A 543-nucleotide genomic window follows, 5' to 3' on the forward strand; every position below is an offset into this window, starting at 1 on the left:
AAATTGTCATTTAATATTTGTCTTTGAATTCCAGGGTGAGGTTCAGGGGCCGTTTAGCTGCAGTGATATGGCTGAGTGGTATAAGGCTGGCTACTTCACCTCAAACTTGCTGCTCAAGCGCGAGTGTGATGACCAGTTTGCTCAGCTTGGGGAGTTGACGAGAGTGTTTGCTCGAGTACCTTTCTTGCCTGGACCACCCGTACCCCCCTTAAAGGTAAGTGTAACTGTTCTGGTCTTCTGCTCATTTGTACTAGAAGAGTATTACATCCTTGTCTTGTTTCTTATCTACATCTAATTGATCACCACTTTTTTCTATTCCTCATGTATTTCTCCATTAGTTGATACCCTCAGTTGATTATCTTGTCCTTGCTGGCCCTCATTTTTTAATAAACTTCTTGTTGATGGTTGGCTTGCATATATATGCCAAGGCATGACTGGATTTCTTTTTAAGTGAATGCATGTCAAGTCCACTCTTAAGTTGTGTGCCCAGAACAGTTGTCAACTTGTTTGGCCATTACTGCAGTGGATTGGATCTGGTGGTGA

At 42.5% G+C, this 543-nt stretch overlaps 1 protein-coding gene across 2 annotated transcripts in view; it reads left to right on the forward strand.

Annotated features, from left to right (window-relative positions):
- Nucleotides 1-543, forward strand: part of LOC119591558 (GRB10-interacting GYF protein 2-like) — a gene marked incomplete at its 3' end in the record, with an annotated part of 22256 nt that overhangs the window by 13984 nt on the left and 7729 nt on the right. For both annotated transcript variants that reach the window (XM_037940312.1, XM_037940313.1), the window contains 1 exon segment: nt 35-214. In XM_037940312.1, coding sequence (XP_037796240.1) covers nt 35-214 — 180 coding nt within the window.

Source organism: Penaeus monodon, chromosome 28, assembly GCF_015228065.2.
Source record: "Penaeus monodon isolate SGIC_2016 chromosome 28, NSTDA_Pmon_1, whole genome shotgun sequence".
Lineage (NCBI taxonomy): Eukaryota > Metazoa > Arthropoda > Malacostraca > Decapoda > Penaeidae > Penaeus > Penaeus monodon.